At 51.5% G+C, this 17,696-nt stretch overlaps 1 protein-coding gene across 1 annotated transcript; it reads right to left on the bottom strand.

Annotated features, from left to right (window-relative positions):
• Window positions 1–6,591, bottom strand: CPA1 (carboxypeptidase A1). The gene is made up of 10 exons (XM_007469716.1): window positions 6,466–6,591; window positions 5,914–5,995; window positions 5,223–5,456; window positions 4,883–4,984; window positions 4,247–4,348; window positions 3,945–4,055; window positions 3,231–3,321; window positions 2,524–2,723; window positions 1,925–2,009; window positions 1–278 (listed from the first exon to the last, which is right to left on the bottom strand). Exons 1-10 carry the CDS (start codon window positions 6,528–6,530, stop codon window positions 91–93), a joined length of 1,260 nt encoding a protein of 419 aa, XP_007469778.1. The 5' UTR covers window positions 6,531–6,591; the 3' UTR covers window positions 1–90.
• Between the last annotated feature and the right edge of the window lie 11,105 nt (window positions 6,592–17,696).

The raw sequence follows: 17,696 nt of genomic DNA, 5'->3' as shown, positions 1-17,696 counted from the left end.
AGCCCCATTCTGGTCCATGTACACTCAAACTTTATTTGGCTGCCTGGGTGGGGACGGAGAGGAGGAGGAAGACAGCGCTGAAGGGCCGGGTCAGTAGGGGTGATTCAGCGTGTGCTCCATGATGGTCAGAAGCGCCAGCCATGTCTCCTGGGCCGTGGGGATGATCTGGGAGGCCGGCAGCAGGAAGCCATAGCGCCCGGTGTCCCGGAGCTCGAAGGTGAAGGAGTACTTGATGCCCTGGTTGTAGGTCCAGTCAATGCTGCCTCCACTGGCTTGGTCTGGGGCAGGAACAGACCGGCAGAACAAAGGTCACTCACTTGCAAACATTTGCATGGGCTGGGCTAATGGTCCAAAGCCCAGAGCCTCGTGCAGTGTTGACTGGAGTCAGCATCTGCTAAGTTCCTACTGTTGACCAAGCAGCCTGGCTTCCTCCCAAGAAGCTCCCCTGAAGGGTCTTAGTCCTAGAGGCCCAGAGAGGCGGACCAGCAATGGTTCTCCTCTCACTGGGTCATGCAAGGAAGCTCCCATGATTTTGAAAGCCGCCTCCATCTAACAGCCACTTGGGTCAAGCCCCCACATATACCAGGGTTGCCCACTTGGGTAACCAGGACTGTCCCCCAGATGCTGGTCTGCAGGGGGAAAGTGCAAGGGTCAGAGTCAAAGCAAAAGCCCCTCGTCTGTCTTTTGCAGACAGATTTGCAGTAGGTATCAAAGCAGCTGCAGAATCGGGCAGGGGAGAGGGAGGTGGCTGCATATCAGAATTTAACTCCACAATATTGAACAAAGCAAAAACCTTTTGACTCAGGATTAAAACAGTTTCCAAAGAAGGCCTGGAGTCCAAAAGTAAGGCCAGCCCCAGGTGAGACTGTGACTCACTCACCTCCCAGAACTGGGCACTTGGGGCAGGAAGTCTGAGGTGTGTCCCTGTCCCCTGCTTCTTCAGTACTCTCACCTCCTGTCAGCCACAAGCTTGCTGTGTCTCTTCAGGGCTCAACGGGATCTGAACACCGCAACCTCAACCCCCGCTGCCATCCCCGCCACCTGTCTCTGCTGCAGCCACTGGGTCTCTGTGCTCTTCCTGCCGTTCCCATACACGCCAGGTCAGGGCACACGGGAAGGCCTTTGTTCTAGAAGATTCCTCTGCCTGGAAGGCTCTTCCTCAAATAGCCTCTTAGCTCCATCCCTCCTTTCCTTCAATACTTGCCCGAATTTCACTCTCTCAATGAGGCCTATGCTTCAGTCCACCTGCCCTGCTTCCACCCCCAGTACTCCTGAGTCCCCTCACCCTGTCCTAGTAATTCTTTTTCTCCCAGCACTTATCACCTAACACATGGTATCATTTCCTTATCCATGTTTATTGTCATGGCTGGCTAGAATGGACGTTTCCTGATCTTTGCTTATTTTTATTCCCAACTGTATCCCAAGCACACAAAACAAGGCTTGGTGTATCATAGGTGTTCAATAAACACTTGTTGACTTAATTCCATGTTGATGTAGCAGTCCTCCTCTCAGGGGCAGTACATGGATAAGTAAGCTGGGGAAAGATAGGATATATTCTCTAACTGAAGGGCATTGGAGGAAGAGTATTTTTTAAGTTGAATTTCTTAGGGATCTACAATACAAAGGCCAGCAGAACTCTCTACCCGCTCCATGCATGAAGCTGAACTTAACCCCAAGATAAGAGTTCTCAGAGGAACTGAAGGGTTTGTCTGAAGGTATCGAGGAAGGCAGAGTTCACATGAGGAAAGGGCCCCGCTGCCCACCAAGCCAGCAGTAGTCAGGCATGGCCAGGGCTGTTCTCCTCACCCATGCTCCCAGGTTGGGGAACCCTTGGCTACCTCCTCCAGGAGAGACACTCCCTCCGGCAGGGAAAGCCAGCTGAGCTTCCTCCCAGACCACCCACAGAGACAATGCACCTACTTACAAATTGTTGTGATGATGCTGCCATACTTGAACTTGGTCCCATACAGAGAGGTCAGGGCCTCAACAGCAGACTTAGCCACCTGATCCTGGAGAAAACGCCAAGCAAGACTGCTTGTCATGGCCAGCAGTGCCAGACCCCCAGAACCGCAGGGCCAGGGCATCCTGGGGGCTGGCAGGATGACCCAGGAGCACATGCCCTGCAGAAGCCGGCCCCCAGCAGAGAGCACGGAACCTGTTGGGCCCTGCAGGGTCAGACCCGGGAACTCAGCAGGATGTGACCTTGTGGGATGTCTGGCTGCTACTTCACTGCCCTTTGGTCGCCCTGCAGCTCCAAGTTTAAACTTGTGGTACAAGCTCAAAGTCCACCCCTACCCCTTCCTCTGTCATGTGACAGAAGTAACTCAACCACTCTGTGCCTCAGCTTTCCAGACAGAAAGGCTAGTCTGCCCTGCTGGTCTTCTCAAGCCATCAGGGGTCCATGGGAGAAAGGGGTGCTAGGCACAGTGTAGGGCCTCGTGCCTTAAGCAGGTTTGATGGATAAACCCAGGCCCGCCCAAAGCTGCCTTTGGGATGAGAGGGCAAGCTGGGATCAGCACGTACCAGCTCATCCTTGTCTGCAGGTGATTCTCTTTTGTAGCCAAAGGGATACAAGAGGAGCTGGGAGTAGCTGTGGATGGAGATGAAGGCCTTGATGTTCCTGTGGTCTTTCACAAAGTCCACGATGGACTTGACCTCCACTTCGGAATTGGCAAACTTGCCACGGTAAGTTTCCGAGCAGGGGTTGCTGCTGGCTCCCGCCACTGTGGGAGGGGAGAGTTGGCATTCCTTACACCCAAGCAATGTGGCTTCCATGGCTTCTGGTCTTTGCATGAGTTGAGATGCAGGAGGGCTCACCCCCACCCCAGATAAGGAAAGGGCAGAAGCCTTTTATAAGCTGGGGGTCCTGCCTCCCTCCCCAGCCAAACTTGGACAAAGCTGATGGACATGCCCAGAGAGGTAGGAAGGGCTCCTCAAGCAACACCAGTTCCTGCAGTAAAGTGACCACAGAGGGAAGGAGCTGAAGTTACGCTAGACAACCAATAGATTGGTTTCAGACCTCAGTTCCATTGGGAAGGACTTTACAGGCAAGGGACAAGCAGATCTCAGAGGGCCACCTTCCTCACTGTGCACCTTGGAGGAGATGCCAACATTACCCATGTGCCCCCACTGCTGGGGCAGGAGAGGGTTGGGGGATGACAGGACAAAGGACAGTAAGAAGCCATTCTGGGGTGTCCCATCCCTGCTACCCAAACCACACAGGGCCTTACTCCCAAAGCCAGCGTCCCAGTTCCTGTTGGGGTCCACCCCAATGCAGGCGGAGCCCGACGTCAGGGACCGAGTCTTGCGCCACATTCGATTCTGAGAAAGGAAAAGTGATCAGCCACCCAACAGAGGCCACAATCAACACAGAGCCCCAATGCGGAGCCTGGGTGTGGACACAGTATGGAATCAGAAGCCACTTTCAACTGGTTGTCAGGGAGGAAGGTCTGCAAAGGGGGCTCTTGGCTGAAGGAAAATGGAGGAGACAATGGATGGCATTTGGCCAGGGGGTTCTACTGGCAGAAAGAGGAAGGCATGTGGCAAACCGCCCCTCCTCCAGCCCCTTACAAAATTGATTGGTAGCATATGCTGTCCCATAGACATAAAGTAGAACCAGGGAAGAAGGTCTGGGCAGTGTGTCTCCACTGGGGAAAGTTCTGTGCCCCACAGCCTGGACATTTGGCAATATCTGAAGATATTTTCGGTTGTCTCATCTGGGGGCTCGAGTCGGTCAGGATGCTGCTTGCGCAGGACAGCCCCCAACACATGAAGAATTATCTGCCCCAAATGTCAAGAATGCCAAGGTCAAGAACCCCTAGTCTAGGACAGGTCTGTTTGTCCCTCTCTCAACTTCTGGGAGTTGAGATTAGGGGTGAGTAGCTTGTAGGGCTCAGAGGACAGAGGCCCACCCTGCTTTCCCCAAGAAGAGAAGAGGCCTGTACCTTGCTGTGGGTGAAGGCAAAACCATCAGGGTTGGTGACGATCTCCAAGAATATGTCCATGTTGTCCAGAATGGCAGTGAAAGCCGGGTCCTGGCCATAGTCTTGTGCGATCTGGTGGAGGTCGGGGAGCAGAGGGGCAGAGAGGGCCCGGCCGGGAATCTGCCATGCTAGAGCAATGGGTGCCTGCCCTCGACCTCCCTCTGTGGTCATTGCTTCTGGATGGAAGCAGGGGCCAGGGCTTCTATGGGCCTTGGATACCGATGCCCTACCAGGCGAGAGCACCCTCACCTCCGCAGGCTTACCTTCTTTGCAAACCAGACCCCACTGGCCTGGGTGACCCACTCGCGAGAATGGATGCCCGTGTCAATCCAGATGGCTGGACGGTTGTTCCCCCCCGTGCTGAACTGGATGAGAAGAGCAGGAAATAGTTCAGCTGGAGCCCTGTCTCACCTCCTTGAAGGGGAGTGCACCCCAACCCAGAGGCTGTCTGCTCTCTGGTATCTCAGGTTGAGGCTCTGTTTGTGGGACCATCACTCAGGTGGGATGTGGGAGTGGGTCTGGACCGGAATTCCGCAGAGCTTTGCCTCCTGCCCTCAGCTCAAGCTTGGCGCAAATAATGACTCAGCCAGACTTTCGGGCCCTACCATGTTCCAATGCCCATACATAGTTCTCTATCGGAGGTCACAAACAAAACATTGTATCTCGACTACCAGACTCTGGGATACTTTCCACAATGTGACACTTGACTGGAAACACTTGCGTCACCTAAAAGTTTAAATTGTGTGTGTACTGGTATGCACACACCTATGCTACACAGGGAGTCCATATAACAGTGTGCTCTCTGTAACCCTGGGCTCATCCATGGGTGCCTACACACAGATGTGGGTGCCCAGTCTTGCAGATGTGCTCACGTACATCCAGTTGCAGGTGCCCGTTACCTTCAGCACGTAGATGGGGCGGCCTTCGTAGCTGCTGCCGATCTGGAGCTTGCTGACAAGCTGTGGGTGCTCGGCCGCCAGCAAGTCCATGAAGTCATAGATCTGAGGAGGCAGAGGAGGGAAGGCTGCCTTCATGGCTTCCGGGTACCTGGATGCCTCCCTTAGCAGCTCTGTTAGCGAGCCTGCTTTGAGCCCTGAATGCGGAGGAGCCACGACCCAGAGCCTCGAGGCCACATGGTGACAGAGCAGATGTCACGCACACCCAGGCTGGCCCTGGCCCGTTCTGCCAGTCTGACGAAGAGCTTGGTGCTTGGTGGAGGGGGGCCCTGGGGTCCCTCACCTCCTCCAGGGTGTGGTAGGTGGCGTAGTTAAAGGTGTTAGTGCTGCGGGCCCAGCTCCGGGAGGCGAACATCTGCTCCTGCTCGTCGTCCAGCAGCGACTGCACGTCCTCTATCATGATTGTGTATCTGAGGCCATGGGCCTCCAGGAAGACTTTGACAGCCTGGATGCTGGGGAAGGGCACTCGGACGTCGATGGGGGAGCCTGGCTGGGCAGGGCCCCTCCAAAAGTCCAGCTGGGGAGGACAAGAGCCACTGTCACAGCGGGCTGGGAAAGGGCCTGCCTGGGACGGGGTGTCGGCAACAGAATTTCCCATATAATTGGGGATGGGGCACAGCTGTTAGGGGAAGAGGATGCAGGGAATCCCTGGGTGCTGGACAAAGTCCAGTTTGGTCAGGGAAATGGCCCAGGAAGCAGAGTGGAGAGGCTTTGAGGCAGCAAGGGAGAGAGAAGAATTAGAAGTTGGGGCAGTGTGGGGGGCTCTTTTGCTCAGATGCTCAAAGGCAGCAAGATTCTGGCACTGGGAAGTTTAAGTCACTTCCTGACAGGGATCAGTCCCATGGCTCCCTCCTGGGTGGCTGGGGAGAGAGAGCCCAGGCCCCATTTGGCCCCAGGTGGGAGGGGGTCTGAGGCGAGCCCATCTGCTCTGAGACGTACCCTGGGGCCTCAGGGCAGCTCCCACATCCTCTAACCTGTAGGTGCTCCAGGTCCTCCAGCTCCTTCACCATCTGTACCTGGGCTTCATCGGCCGCAGAGATTCGGAGCACCTGGTGACTGGGCAGAGCGGGAGGGGAGACTGTGGGCCTGAGCGGCTCCTACTGGCCATGCGTGCTCCCCAGGTGGGAGGAGGGTGGCTGGGCCTCGGTCCTCTGGGCTGAGCAGGGGAAGCACAAGGGATCCTAGCAACGGGAGGCCTGGGCTCCTTGGAAGCTTCTGGACACTGTTGCCATCCCCATCCCAGCTTAGACTCTTTCTCTCTAAAGCTAGCTAGGCCTCCTCCTACCTCCTCTTCTGAGAAGTCCTCCTCAGAGCTCAGATATTCTCCAGGGCTCAAGAGGCTGTCCTAAGAGACCTGACCCCTTCCCAGTCCTGGTCCCCAGTCAGCCTGCCTTCCAGGATGTGCTAGTCTGCTCCTCTCTGACCATCTTCCCATGTGTCTGTCTGTCCCTCTCCTCCAGATGCTGGCTGGGGGTTGGGTCCTCCCTATCTCCCTTCCGAGCACCCCCTCGTCTCCATGCTCCTACCCCACAAAGTCCTCTTTGCCAAGGACAGCCCCCAGCAGCACGCTCAAAATCAGCAGCCCCTGCATGCTGCAGCCAGTTGGGAAGTCAATTGAGGCGGAGAAGGTCCTGGGGCCTTTTAAACTCTCCCAGGACAGCGGTCTCCTGGCTGTGCCCAAGAGTTGTCCTTCCACTTGCACCTGGGCTCTATCCCACGGGGAGGGAGAGGTGGGAGTTCCAAGCTCTGACACCTACCCACTCTCCCTGATAAAGTGGCAGGGAACAGGACAGCTGGAGAGATAAGCCAGGCCTCAACCCCTGGCCATGAGGGCCCATCCTGGGCCTGAGGGTCAGCTAGGGCTTGAGGCCTCCCAGCTGGAACCCTGATTGCCCAGAGCCCTGCAGCCCACAGACCCTATGGTCCTGTTTACTGACCCGGCAATGGAGAAGGAGCCAGGACTCTGGAGCGGCCACACCAGCTGCAGCCTCATGTGAGGTGTCCTCTTCTCCCATTTCCCTGATCACCAGCTCTTTTATTCCTATGAGAGAGCAGGATGGGACATTCTGGGACCCCAGCCAGCTCCCAGATTTCCTGGCTCCTCACCACACGGGCTTTGTCCAGGGCTGCCTGACCTTTAGGGTATAACCCCGTGAAGGAAACTTCCCAGCCCCACTCTTACCAGTCTCGGTGGCCTCGTGGGAATCAGGCCACAGCACAGAAGCAGAAGTTTCCCTCCACCCCCACTGCTCTAGGGCTCTGGGATCAAGGGTTGCCCTTGATGGGAACTGTAACCAGATGTCCTCTGAGTAGAAAGTGCGGTGGTGGGAACCAGGGCCAGAACCCTGTTGGGACTGCACATTGTATAGGAGAAACTGGAATTCACAAAGGGGAATTTGCTCTGGCTCTGGATGCTGACCTCATTGCAGAGACATCTAACACAAATCCGCCCTAATCCACAGGGGCCCCAGCGGTTCCCCAGCAGCATCTGGGGGCCCTGCTCTGTGTCAGGGCCTCAGGCTTGGGCACTGCCAACAACGAAGGCGGCCCTTTCTGGTTTCCATCTGTTCCCTCTGCCTCCCTAGCCCACCTCCTATGGTCCAACCTTCCTATGCCAAGGCAGAGTGACCCCATTACATTTACCCACAACTCTCTCCTGAGCATAGCTCTGGGAAGATGATAAAACACTGAATCCATCCTCAACAGATATTGACCCTCCATGAAGACTGTTCTTTTCTACTCTGGCAGCCTTTCCTGCCCTCCAGACCCCAGGCAAGGCTTATCACCTCCCTGAAGCTTCCTCTGGCTTCTTTCTCTCTCACCTACCTGTTCGTCTCTTTGCTCATTCATCCTCTGGGTCAGGTCCTGTGCTCCACCCTGAGATGATGCCCAAAGCAGACGGGTGGGTCCCTGATCTCAAAGAACTCAGTCTAACGGAGAAGACAGAAGTAACCAACTAACTTGTGTCCTCTCAAGTTTTCCAAGAAGCTGTGGGTCAACAAGACAGGATTAAGCATGCAAGAGATTCATGGGGAGACGCATCCATGAAGGATAAAGGGGAGAGAGAAGAGCCTTACCTCATTGCAGGTCTGACACCTGGGAGAGGATTGGGCAGGAGGAAATCAGGCAGCAGTGCAGTTCTGAATCTTGGAGCCAACATTGCAGTTCAGGGAGCCCTACGTCCTATAGGAATGCTGGTACTAGTGCCGCATTGTGCTCAGTCACTAGCTGGGAACAGCCTGTGGGAAGTGTGGCCACATCATACCACGGTGATACTACCCACTGACTTGTCAGGGGGCTGAGAGAGCTCACAGTCTAGTGGGAAAAACAGAAGTAACCAACCAACATGTTGGTTCTCCAACAGGTCTCCAAGAAGCTGTCACCAAGACAGGATTAAACATAAAAGACACTCACTGGGCTGCTCTCCTTGCTGTAGGAGACCTGAGCAGTGCATTTCCTGTGATGTGAAGTGAAAAGTACCAGTAGGGGTATGGACTTAGAACTATGGGCCCATCCAAGAGTGTCCAGGGAAGACTTTACCAAGAAAGTGAAACTTGATCTGGGTCTTAATAACTGGATTTTGCCAGGGATGGAAGGGAAGTGGTGTTTATCACACTGCTTGGTTCTTGAGCACAAACTGATATTTATTTCTCCTTAATTGTTCCTAGAGTGTTATTTCTGTCTCCCCAATGAGACTAGACGTTTCCTGAGACCAGGAACCAGGTCTCACCCATCCCTCAGTCCCCCTCATCTCTTAGTGCCCTGCAGTGCTCTAGAGCTGTTCTTTTTTTTATTTTATTTTACTTACTTATTTATTTATTTATTTATTTATTTATTTATGCATGCATGCATGCATGCATGCATGCCTGTGTTGGGTCTTCATTGCTCCGCACAGGTTTTCTCTAGTTGTGGGGATCAGGGGCTACTCTTTGTTGTGGTGCGCGGGCTTCTCACTGTGGTGGCTTTTCTTTTTGCGGAGTACGGGCTCTAGGCGCACAGGCTTCAGTAGTTGTGACTTGTGGGCTCTAGAGCGCAGGCTCAGTAGTTGTGGCGCCTGGGCCTAGCTGCTCTGCAGCATGTGGGATCTTCCCAGACCAGGGCTCGAACCCGTGTCTCCTGCATTGGCAGGTGGACTCTTAACCACTGCGCCACCAAGGAAGCCCCTCGAGCTGCTCTAATCTGTTCCCCACTAGGAAAGAAAGTTTTGTAGAGCCTTTCTTTAGTTTGCATTATGAAAACAATATTTCTTTTTCTATTTCTAAATCAAAAGCGGTCCTATAATTTTTAATGTTTCATGCACACTACACATGTTGAAGGGTGTGTTGGCTAACTCTTGGCCTTTTGTGAATTTCTTCCAGAAAAGACAAGACCATTGGAAAAGGGGTGGGGGGAAGGCACTGCCTCGCCAAGGGGCCTCTTGCTGCCTCCAGCCAGCAATCTAAATTGTCCAAGAGTCATATAGTCTATTTTCTTGCAAGGTTGGAAAAGATTAATTCAATGTTGCAAGTTGAAATCAAGGCCAGCACTGGCAGGAAGCTGAAAGCACAGAGGCAGAGGAACGTGGGTCTCAGGTGGAAATTAAGCCTAATTCCTGGGGTCCCTGCAAAGCACCTCAGTAAGCTGAAAATTGCCTTTTGGTAAAGACCAATTTGCTAGACTGGAACCTGGGGCAGAGGGCCACAACTCTGCCTCTCTACCCATGGGCATGTTTCACATCGGTCCAGAGCAAGGGCAAAGGATGAGGGCCATTGGGCTGAAAGCTGGGGGAACAGGCAGAGCACCAAGACCTATTAGCATGAGAAAGAAACCACCAGGCCGGCATCTAGATTCAAGGACAAGTCACTGGGTAAGCGCAAATAGACAAAAGACCTGCTGTTTCCACATGGACAAGCATTCAGCATCCCTTTCTCCTTCCTGCTGGCTGAGCAAACCCAGATTGTATGCAGGTGTCACCCCTCAGGAAAGTCACCCCATTCCCAGCTTAGGGATAAATTCTAAGATTGGTCTAAGACAATCTTCAAGGAATCTCATTCTCTTTTGCAAGTGAAGTGATTGGTTTAGAGGTGGGCACATGACACAGTTTTGTCAATGAGATGTGAGGGGAGGCCAGTGAGGAAGCTTCTAGAAAACATTTCCCCACTCTTGAGAAGCAGGTACCTTTCTCAAATATTGTCAAGTCTGTTGCCCCACCTTCGGACTATATAATATGAAAGAATATTCATTTTCTTTTCATTAAGTGGGATTTCTGTTGTTGCTGTAAAAAGCATTCTAACTGATGGACTTAACTAAGCTTTTAAAGTACTTCTATTGTCAGAAGACAATAAATTTTAGCCCAGGCGAGGCTTTATGTGAAATGGAGAAAGGCACCCCTCCCACTCTGGACAGACATCATCCCTTGTCCTCAGCAGAATACCCTTGTGCAGTGCACAAACTGGGCAACTATCCGTTGCAGCCCTGTTGCCAGAGAATGTCCAGGCATGGTCAACAGAAGCTCTAAGACAATGCTTAGAGATCCCCAAACCAAAACCTAGAAAATGGGTTGTTAAAGCAGCATAAGGAGAAGCAGTCCCCCATGTCCACATTAGAGATCAAAGGGGGACAGTGGGCAAGGGAGAACTTTGAAGAGAGCACAAACAGGTGCAGTCAGAATGGCTGCAAGAAGTAGATGGATGAGACTTCAGCCATCCCCCTTTGGCAAGTGTGTTTAAGGCTGTACGTGGTAAAGTGTGCCTGTGGGAAAAGAAGTCTGTATGGGAGTTTGAGGCAGCCAAGCGGTGGGCTGTAAAGGACATCTCTCATTTGCCCGACCGAGAATCCTCCTCCTGATAACAGCATCTCCTTTTTCCCTGAGGGTCCACCCTTCCCAACTGCGAGGCCATGTGATTCAGGTGGACCTAGCCACCCCACCCCCACCCCAGCTCTAGGGATGAGCCAACAAATTCTATTCTCTTTTTTTTCCTCAAACTTTTTCAAGTAGGTTTTCTGTCACATGTGACTGAAAAAAGTACCCAACTATAAAACAGATAACTAATAAGAACCTACTGTATCACACAGGGAACTCTACCCAATACTCTGTAATGGCCTATATGGGAAAAGAATCTAAAAAAGAGTAGAGATATGTATATGTATAACTGATTCACTTTGTTATACACCTGAAACTAACACAACATTGTAAATCAACTATACTCCAATAAAAATTTTTTTAAAAAAGAAAAAGGAAGAAAAAAGTACCCAGCTCACATAGACATTGTCTAACTTCAGAAGAGAGCAAAATGGGAGAGGAATGCCTTGTAAAAGTAGATTGCCACAAACCCAGCATATGATTTGGGGCAGGTCCCTATACATCCCTGGACCTCAGTTTCCTCATCTACGAAGGGAGGGAGTTGGTCAGAATGATTTCCATGGTCCCTTCCAGCTGTGACACTTTATGATTCTGGGACATTTGTATTTTTACCCCCAAACAAATCTCAGCCATGGTGACAGGTCTGGGCAGGGTGGAGAGAGGCTCACCAGGTTTGTGGGAAGATCAGAATAGAGCCACAGGGGCCCTGGGGTTTGCAGTGGTTAAGTGTTCCCAGGGTAGTGTAGGTTGAGAGGGACCACATCGTGCTGAAGCTGCAGCAGGGGGGCTGTGGGGTGGAGGTGGGGGTGACATGGAAGACGAGGAGGTGGAGGCCCATCAGCAGCCTCCTTGAGTTTTGCTTTCATAACTGAGTGTCCAGCAGAGCCTATTTGTTTGCTTTGAAGCTGTGGAACTGTCGTTTTAAAGTAGCTAGTAGTGTTTGTCCCCAGAATGGAGGCAGAATTTTTCTTTGGAGGAAGAGTCACCTGGAGGGAGCAGCACTCCAGTGGGTCTTTAGGAAAAGTCAAGTCAGGGCTTCCCTGGTGGCGCAGTGGTTGAGAGTCCGCCCGCCGATGCAGGGGACACGGGTTCGTGCCCTGTTCCAGGAAGACCCCACATGCTGCGGAGTGGCTGGGCCCGTGAGCCATGGCCGCTGAGGCTGCGTGTCCGGAGCCTGTGCTCCGCAACGGCAGAGGCCACAACAGTGAGAGGCCCGCGTACTGCAAAAAAAAAAAGTCAAGTCAGAGCCCAAATCTCAGAACAGAGATGCAAAAGAGAGAGGAGCTAAGGAGGAATGTCCCATGTGTAGAAGGAAAAACGGGGAAGGGGAGGTTTGCCTCTGCCTGAGCCTGGGAGAGGAGCTGGGGAGCACTTGAGGGTGCATTGCTACACTTGGGGGCAATGTGGGAGCAGGCAGAGGGTCAAGGAGAATGAAGGCTGTAGGGGTTACCTCATGAAGGAACATGGGCCAACCCCAATGACAGCAATCTCCAGCATCCAATTTAAGTGCTTTATTTTCTACATTGCATTTCCCTTCTGTATTCCCAAGTAAAATTTTGTGAGATGTTACCCTGTGGTCTTGGCTATGCTTTGGGGAATTGAGGGAGGTGGGCTGATGGGTGGGTGGATGAGAGCCACAGAAGTTGGTAAAGCTGGTTAGAAGAGAGCAAGAGGCCGAGTGCAGACCCCAGGGAGAAGTTAGTGAGGGACAAGCTGAACAAATAGATTTGTATCATCATTCCCAAGGATGGTCCCAAATCCTGGGGTAAGGAGACTCTGAAGGCGAACAGGCTGGAGTTGTCCTTCAGGACACACACCCCCACCATCACCCACAAGAGGAACATGTCCTCACCAGTTTGTCAAGCACTGACAGGCCCTATGTTCACTGGGTTTTCCCTCAGTTTGTACTAAGTGGCTGCCTGGGCCTTCTTATTTTTCTAAAGAAGCTTTTTAATTTTTAATTTTATTTTTCAGTGAAGTCATTTTCTCTCTGGCCCTGTATGGGGTGGTCAGAGGGGAGATGGAGGAGGACGGGGGAAATGGACAGCACCTCACGGGACTCCCAGGACCCCAGCCATTAGTGCATCACCCTTGGCCTGTGCCGCCTGCCCTGCCCTCACACAGGACTCTTTCACATTCCAAACTGCCTGCCTAGTTTGTTTTTTTAAGAAAGCAATAACCACAGCACATTCACTGTGGTTCTTTATAGCTTTCCATATGTATAATCACTCTTTCTCTCTTCAGTTTTTCCAATGTTTTTTTCTTTTAAATAAATGCTCATAAATTTTACTGGTGAAAAGGATGAAAAAACATACCAAAAAAGGACAGCTTGTTGGGAGGAAAACAAAAAACAAGCAGAATGCAGAAAAAAAATTCTTGTTTAGCATTATATACCTAAGAAATGGGGGTGGGGGGAAATCAAGTTTTATGAAAAAGAGATTATTCTGTAATATCTTCAAAACTTGCATGTCTAAGTCTTGAGCTTTTACCTGATAAGCTTAAATCCCCAGCCATCACCCCCCTGGGCTTGCTGAGGAGACCCCTCAGTCCTAGGAGGACGATCCCCGGCTTCTCTCAGCCATTAGGTTCATGTGGGGCCTTGCGTAAGTTAGATGATCCGGAGGCCCCCAGTCTTTATAACTGCAAAGGGTTGGATTAGAAGCTTTCAAAGGACCCTTTCATCTGGAAAATTCTATGGCTTTATGATAAAGTCAGTCACTTGATGAGTTAGAGCGAAGAAATGGATTCAAAGGCCCCTTCAAATCCTCTCTCCCATCAGAGAAGCTGCAACAGACGCTGCTGGCTGCCTTCCCAATAGCCATCCTCCCCTTCCTCCTTACCAGCAGAACTTCAGTTTTTTGGGGGGTCAGTAATGTGTCCAGCTATAAAGCAACTTCCCAGCCTCTCTTGCAGCTGGGTGTGGTCACCTGACACAGTCCCAGCCAATAAGATGTAAGTTTAAGCCCATGGATGGCCAATTCAGCTGGCTCACATTTTTTTGCCCCTTACCCTTACCCTTTTTTTGCCTGGAATTCAGTCATATGATGGTAACAGACTAGGGGTCAAAATGGTAGCAAAGTGGCAAAACAGAACAGGCCAGAGGGGTCTGGGTCCCCAGTGCATCAAGGAGTCACTGAACTAGCCCTGCACTGCCCACCGCAGATGACTTATTCTGTAAGAGAAACAAAACCTTGATCTGGTTAAGCCACAGTAAGGTGGGTTTCTGTCACATACGCTAAACCTAGTTGTAATCTGCACTAGGCTGAGGAGAAGAAACACCCCCCTTCAACGAATATTGAGCACCTACTCTGTGCCTGACAGGAACTGAGAGTGAATGACCCAGACATGGTTGTTCCCCTCATAGGCTCTCAAAGTAGCAGTAGAGACAATAACAAATAAAGAAGTCAATTAATTATTATCACTGCTATCAAAGAAAGAAATAAGGCTCAGGAAAAGAAAATGATAGATCTACTTCCAGTGGGTGGTCCTAGAAGGACTAGTGAAGCAATGAAATTGAAGGGGAAATTTTACGGAGTGGGCCACACGAAGGAAGAGTAAGAGGAAACAATATTCCAGACAAGGAGGAGCAGCACATACAAAGGCCCCTAGTTGGGAAGGAGCTGAAGAAACTGAGAAAAAGCTGGTGAGGTTGGGGCTGACGAACGAGGCGTTGAAACAAGGTGAGAGAGGGCCGGCCACCTTGTAGGGCCTATAGCAGGGCCAGCCATGCGGCGCCTTGGGCGGGTTTTATTTTAAGTCACTGAAGGATTTTAAGGAAAAAATTGCCTTTTAAGAAGACCCCCATCTGGAAAGCAGTTTCAGCCCCAACTTCTGTGGGCCTGTTGGCTGCACAGAGAGCTATGCAACAAGTTCCTGGCCCTGGTCCTGAAGGGCTTTGGGCATGACTCAGGGTCACCTGCAGGCCAGTCCCAGGCCTGCCACTCAGTAGCTATGTGCCTTTTAAAAGCCACTGTCCTCTCTGAGCCTGAGCTTCCTCATCTGAAAATAAGGACAGTAATAGTCCTACCTCAGGATTTCCCTGGTGGTGCAGTGGTTAAGAATCTGCCTGCCAATGGAAGGGACATGGGTTCGAGCCCTAGTGCAGGAAGATCCCACGTGCCACGGAGCAACTAAGCCCATGCACCACAACTACTGAGCCCGTGTGCCACAACTACTGAAGCCCGTGCACCTAGAGCCCATGCTCTGCGACAAGAGAAGCCACTGCAATGAGAAGCCTGCACACTGTAACGAAGAGTGGCCCCTGCTCACCGCAGCTAGAGAAAGCCTGCACACAGCAACAAAGACCCAACGCAGACAAAAATTAAAAATAAATAAATAAATTTATTTTAAAAAAAATAGTCCTACCTCTTAGAGCTGTGAGGAGGCAATGTGTTGAATCCTTGGAACCATGCCTGCTGCACACTATGTGCCAGAAAAGAGTTTATTATTTTCACTGTTACTGGGAAGCCCATCAGCGTTCACATACTCCTGCCTCTAAGGCAATTCTTCTCCAGCTAGGCATTAGCATCACCTGGGTCCCATCCTCAGAGACTCTGATTCAGTAGGGCTGGGGTGGCCTAAGAATTTGCATTTCCAAAAAGCTCCCAGGTCATGCTGATGCCTGTGGTCTGCAGACCACACTGCATTTGGCTAGGGTCAAGGCAGCCCCTTGGGAATATTTTGGGGAAGGATGACTGGCTTCCCACTGCTGTAGTCACCTTCAGCCCTAATAGACAATGGCAGAGGGTAGGAGGCCCAAAGCCCCACTCCCCCTAGAAGACTTGAACGTGTTCCTTCTGGGAAGCAGGAAAGCAGGGATCAGAGATTCTCAGCCTTTAAGGGACCTCAGAATTTCTGGGGAAGATGGTAAAAAAAGCAGATTTGGGGGTCCACACCAGAGATTCTGTTTCAGCCTGGGGGTGGAACCCAAACATCTTTATGTTAAATGACTCCCTATAGATTCTGCCACAGGCCACGCTTGGATAAATGGTGACATGGTGGTTTTGGAGTTAGACAAACCCAAGTTCAAATCTCCCTCAACTTTCAATCTATATGGCCTTTTGTGGCCTTTAAAACTTCTCCAAATCACGCTCTCCTTATCTGAGCTTATTAATAAGCTTATTAATACTGGTAATATCCTCCCCCTGAGGATGAAATAAAAATATTTGTGCAAAGGGCATAAAAGTTATAATCACAGACTCCAGTGTGCAAAAGTATGACTTGCTTTATTTATCTAACTTAGCCCATGACCTCGGGTTTCTGTTAATAGCAGAAAACTTCAGCTTGGAAATTCTAGACCACTTCCAGCTCTAAAAAAAACTCATCTTTTTTGGGAAACTCTAGCCCGAGTCAGGATTCTTTCATCCTCTGTCACTGGCCCTTCCCCTGGAAATGATCTAGGTTCTTCAGGGGTTCATTTCCCTGATTTCTCAGGCCTCCCACACGGAACAGCTGGTCCTGGGCACAGGCATGCCCAGTTGATGCCCACCGTGCCATCATGGCTGCTGGCTGCATGGCCCCTCGGCTCAGCCTACTTGCTTCTACCCTAAGCCTTCTCGCCTCTACCCTAAGCCTTCTTACCCGCCAACCTTCTCATTTCTTTGCTAAGAGCTCTCAACAGCTGCATTACTGATGTGTACCCAGCCATATGGCTGCCTCTAATCACCTGTCCAGAGCCGTTGCTCAGCCACTGTTAATCTGAGGCTCAGGCGCCATATTGGACATGGCCCATACCCAGAGTTTTGATCACCACTGATCCCCTCTTTCCGTTAACTGGTCCAACTTCTGTCTTCTTTTACAGGTTGGGTGGAAAGGGGGACTTGTTCCTATTTTCCTCCGCTTTCTTCCCTGTCTGTAAAACTCTGCACCCCATGTCCTGCAGGGGCCAGTTCATGGGTATCCACAATCCTTTCCTTTAGCAACAACAATTACTAAAGTCTGGCTTTTGCAAATGGAAGTCTTGCTTCCTGCCTCAGACTTACACAAGCCCATTCAGCTCTCCAGTTGACTTCTTGTTCTCGGGGGTACTTGCCTTCCCCTGAAAGCAGGGCAAACAGACTCACCCACTATCCCAGCTGCCCAGTGATGGGGGAAGGCAAAAGGTACAAGGAAGCCTGAGGATGGGGGAAGGGACCTCATTTGTATCTTAGAATCTCTCCCTGAGATAAAGTAAATGGCCTTGCCTAAACTAACTTCTTGGTGCATGACAACCGCGATGATTATCGTGAGGAGGAAAAAGAGGACTTCTCTCTGGATGTGCAGTGCTTTGCTGTGCTGGCTCTGACTGGCTGTGACTCTGCTCCCAAGACCAAGGGAGGCTGTGAGGGTGCCCAGGAAGAGCAGGTCACAAACTAGTAACTTGTTCACTTTCGTTAACAGGGTGAGAGGGATCTTCTGAATGGAGGACTCTGAAATGTGCGTCTACTCCCTACCCAGCATGGGAAATGAAGCAGGAAGAGGAGGAGGCTGCCTGTCTGTACCCACCCCTCGCTCCAGGTGCCAGAAACACCACCACTGGAGATCCACTCCCTCAGATCAAATACTGTCCCCTCCAGGCTCATCTTAAAATGTAAATACCAAAGGGACAGTGCGTGTATTAGTTGCTCCAGGGGATGTGCTATCTGTTCTGGGCCCCGAGAACATTTCAAGAGGAGAAAAGGGAAGGGCTGCTAGTCCCCCTGTCTGCCTGGATACCTGAGGAATGAAGAGGCATTTCCAAGGCCCCTGTCCCCTCCTCAATGCTGAGCCCAAAGGGGTGGCAGTCAGTGCCAGAAGCCACCAAGCCTCTTCAAACTTGTTTTTATTTCCTAAGGAGTCAGGGCAGGGGTGGGGAAGGGATCCATAACTTGGGTTTCAGGAGGAGCCCAGGTCTTGGGAAAGAAGACAAACCCTCTGGCTCTGCCCTCAGCAGTACTG

Source organism: Lipotes vexillifer, unplaced genomic scaffold (assembly GCF_000442215.2).
Source record: "Lipotes vexillifer unplaced genomic scaffold, Lipotes_vexillifer_v1.1 scaffold1329, whole genome shotgun sequence".
NCBI classification, from domain to species: Eukaryota; Metazoa; Chordata; class Mammalia; order Artiodactyla; family Lipotidae; genus Lipotes; species Lipotes vexillifer.
Note: the sequence above shows the minus strand (reverse complement) of the source record. Positions and strands in the feature narration are given on the sequence as shown.

Bases quoted from the DNA above. Each gene is read 5' to 3' on its own strand.
- CPA1 (XM_007469716.1), bottom strand. From the start codon at position 6,530: ATGCAGGGGCTGCTGATTTTGAGCGTGCTGCTGGGGGCTGTCCTTGGC. The intron at 2,010-2,523 runs GTACGTGCTGAT...CGTTTTCTCCAG, and splicing joins CTGCAGACAAGGATGAGCTG to GATCAGGTGGCTAAGTCTGC. The intron at 279-1,924 runs GTAAGTAGGTGC...TTCCTGCCCCAG, and splicing joins CAGCATCATCACAACAATTT to ACCAAGCCAGTGGAGGCAGC.